The sequence below is a fragment of the Terrapene carolina genome, unplaced genomic scaffold (genome assembly GCF_002925995.2).
Source record: "Terrapene carolina triunguis isolate 2854851 unplaced genomic scaffold, T_m_triunguis-2.0 Scaffold378, whole genome shotgun sequence".
Classification (NCBI taxonomy): domain Eukaryota; kingdom Metazoa; phylum Chordata; order Testudines; family Emydidae; genus Terrapene; species Terrapene triunguis.
Window position 1 is genome coordinate 333529 of NW_020664729.1, and position 2685 is coordinate 336213.

The following is a 2685-nucleotide window of genomic DNA, read 5'->3' on the forward strand; positions in this document are numbered from 1 at the left end:
TTCCCTGAGACACCCAAGTGGACTGGATGTGGTCTCGATCCTCAGCTGATGCCTGGTTAGCAGGGGCCTGGTGGCTCTCTGCTCCTGGGCTCTGAACTGGCCCTGGGGTAACTTAGAGCAGAGTTAAGGCTGCTGTAACTCTCACTGCCTGCTGCAGCAGCGACCAGGGATCTCACAGGGAAATGGGATCTTGCCCCCTTTGCCGAGGTGAGGGTGGCAGGAGAGGTAAAGCCAGTTTGGTGCCACCCTGTGTCGGGGCCAGGTGGGGAACCCTCAATGCGCCTTTCAGGGTAGCATCCCAGCTGCTCTGTGCTGATCACCAACGGGCCTAGCACAGCGCTCTATGAGCTGGGTGGTTGGATTCTGGGTCCCTTCCCCCCGCATCAGGTCCCCTCAGGAGCAGGGTGAAGAGGAACAATCGCGTCCATGGACTCTGGAAACTCCCCTGAGCCGGGCATGAGGATTGGGGCATGAGATTCAGGCAGATTCTTACCAGATCCCAGGGAGAAGGATTTCTCACAGCCCGAGTTCCCGGCGGGCACAGGCACGGTGGTAAGGAGTCAGCATCAAACACCTTCACAGCAGGCCTGGGCCCAAGCTACATAGCCCCAAGTTGGTCCTGCATGTCTCCCCACTCAGATCCAGGGCTTAGTCCATGCCCAAAGGTGAGTGCGTGTGTGTCTGGGGGGGGGGGGGGGGTGTTCTTGGCTTCTGGGGGGAGTTTCCCAACAATACAGCTGAGCTGAGTTTGAAAAGCAGCTAGATGAGTCCTGTGTTCAGAAGACCATTGTATGATAGGAGGGGCAGTAGGGTTAATGTTGTCACCCCCTGCCACACAGTAGCAGATTTTGGGGCCTAGCAGGTCCGTTTCCCGTTGGAGGAGAAACCTGTGACATGGAGCCCCTGTGTATTCTTAGCGCCACTTGTTTATTTACACTATATGCACCAGTCCTGGAACAGTGGCATCCCAGACAGCAGGCAGGCAACGCTCCCCTCTCAGACATCTCAGCCCACACACCTATACCCGGTTCCCAGGGGGCAGCTCTGCCCAAGAACTGACTCTCCTTCAAGAGATTCCAGCAGGGTGCAAACAGCTTGCAACAGCTCCCCCAAAAGCAACCGCATCCCCCCCAAAGTGACAACAACGCAGCACTTCAGCAAAGACTGACACTGCTCCCTTGAGACCAAACAGACCTTGTATGACTGGGTGCAACAGCGCCACCTGGTGACTCCTGCCCTAACAATAATGGTCCTTCACCTTCTCCTGAACTGCTATAGCAGTTGTTCTCAAACTTTTGTACAGTACTGGTGACCCCTTTCACACAGCAAACCTCTAAAGTGCAACCCCCCTTATAAATTAAAAGCACTTTTTTATATATTTAACACCATTATAAATGCTGGATGCAAAGCGGGGTTTGGGGTGGAGGCTGACAGCTTGCGACCCCCCCATGTAATAACCTTATGACCCCCTGAGGGGTCCTGATCCCCAGTTTGAGAACCCCCGTGCTATAGGAAAGTCTCACTCCACAGCCAGATGATGGAATTAACGCTCCCAACAATCCCAGCTGCCTCCAGTCCTGCAAGGTAGGTCAGGGCCATCTGCATTATACATAGGGGAAACTGAGGCACAGAGCAGGGACAGGAGTCACACAGGGTCACACAGCAAGTCAGTGACACAGCTGGGAACAGAACCCAGGAGTTCTGATCCACAGGCAGGATTGTGAGCTAATCACTAGGCCCCAGTCCCCTCCCTGAGCTAGGGATAGAACCCAGGAGTCCTGACTCCCTAGACCCCACTCTCAGAGTTTAAGGCATCTTATTTTACGAGAGGGTGGGGAAGTCTCCAGATTTCCTCTCCTTCCAGGGACGCTCTGTCCTGCAGAGGGCAGCTCCCCCACACCCTGCGGGCAGCACTGTGAAAAGGGCCAAGGATTCCTCAGCCAGCACCCAAAGGCAGCCACCTCTGGGGTGAAACAAGGCAGCTGTTTAGCAGCCAGGCAGTAATGCTCCACAGGGACCCCTTACCACCCAGCACTGACATGCAGCCACCTCTGGGGGGTGGGACACGTACAACAGCTGCACAGGGACGCTCAGCGCTAAATGTAACCCCCACCCCTCCCACGGGGAGGCCGCATCGGAGACGCAGGAAATTGAGGGGGGGCTTTCCCGCCCCGACTGTAGCTCCGAGCCCAGGCGCGGGACGTGGCGGCGCACAGGCGGCGGCGGCCGGGCCGGGGGATCGATCCGGAGCTCGGCGAGCCGCGCTGCGCGCCCGCTGCAATCGGGCGGGGCCGAGGGAGGCCGAACGGAGCCGAGCCGGCGCACGGGGCCGCGGGCTGCCTTGCCTCGGGCGGCGCGACCCCGGCGAAGGCTCCTAGCCCCTGGCCGGCGCTCGCCACCATGGGAGCCGTGAGGGAGCCGCTGCCCCGGGGCGCGCTGGGCTCCTTGCTGCTGCTGCTGGGTGAGTCGCCAGCGGAGGGGGCAGCGCCGGCCGGGGCGCACGGGCTGCGGGGGTTCCCGGGGCTCTGTGCGGGCTGCTGGGGGCATGGTGCGCGGGGAGCCCTGGCTGCTTGGTGGGGGGGGCGCTCTGGCGTGTCTGCTGCTGAAGATGAGGCAGTTCCCCTTGGCGGCTGGGGACGGGGGGTGCAGTGTGGCCGGGGGGAGCCCTGCCCCCTTGGCGGCTGG

General features: G+C 60.3%; 1 protein-coding gene across 1 annotated transcript in view; it reads left to right on the plus strand.

Annotated features, from left to right (window-relative positions):
* Positions 1 to 2227: 2227 nt before the first annotated feature.
* Positions 2228 to 2685, plus strand: part of IGSF8 (immunoglobulin superfamily member 8) — a 22917-nt gene continuing 22459 nt past the window's right edge. Inside the window, exon 1 of the mRNA XM_026657999.2 lies at positions 2228 to 2461. Within this exon, the coding sequence (XP_026513784.1) occupies positions 2401 to 2461 (61 nt within the window). The 5' untranslated portion in view covers positions 2228 to 2400. The remainder of the gene's footprint in view (positions 2462 to 2685) is intronic.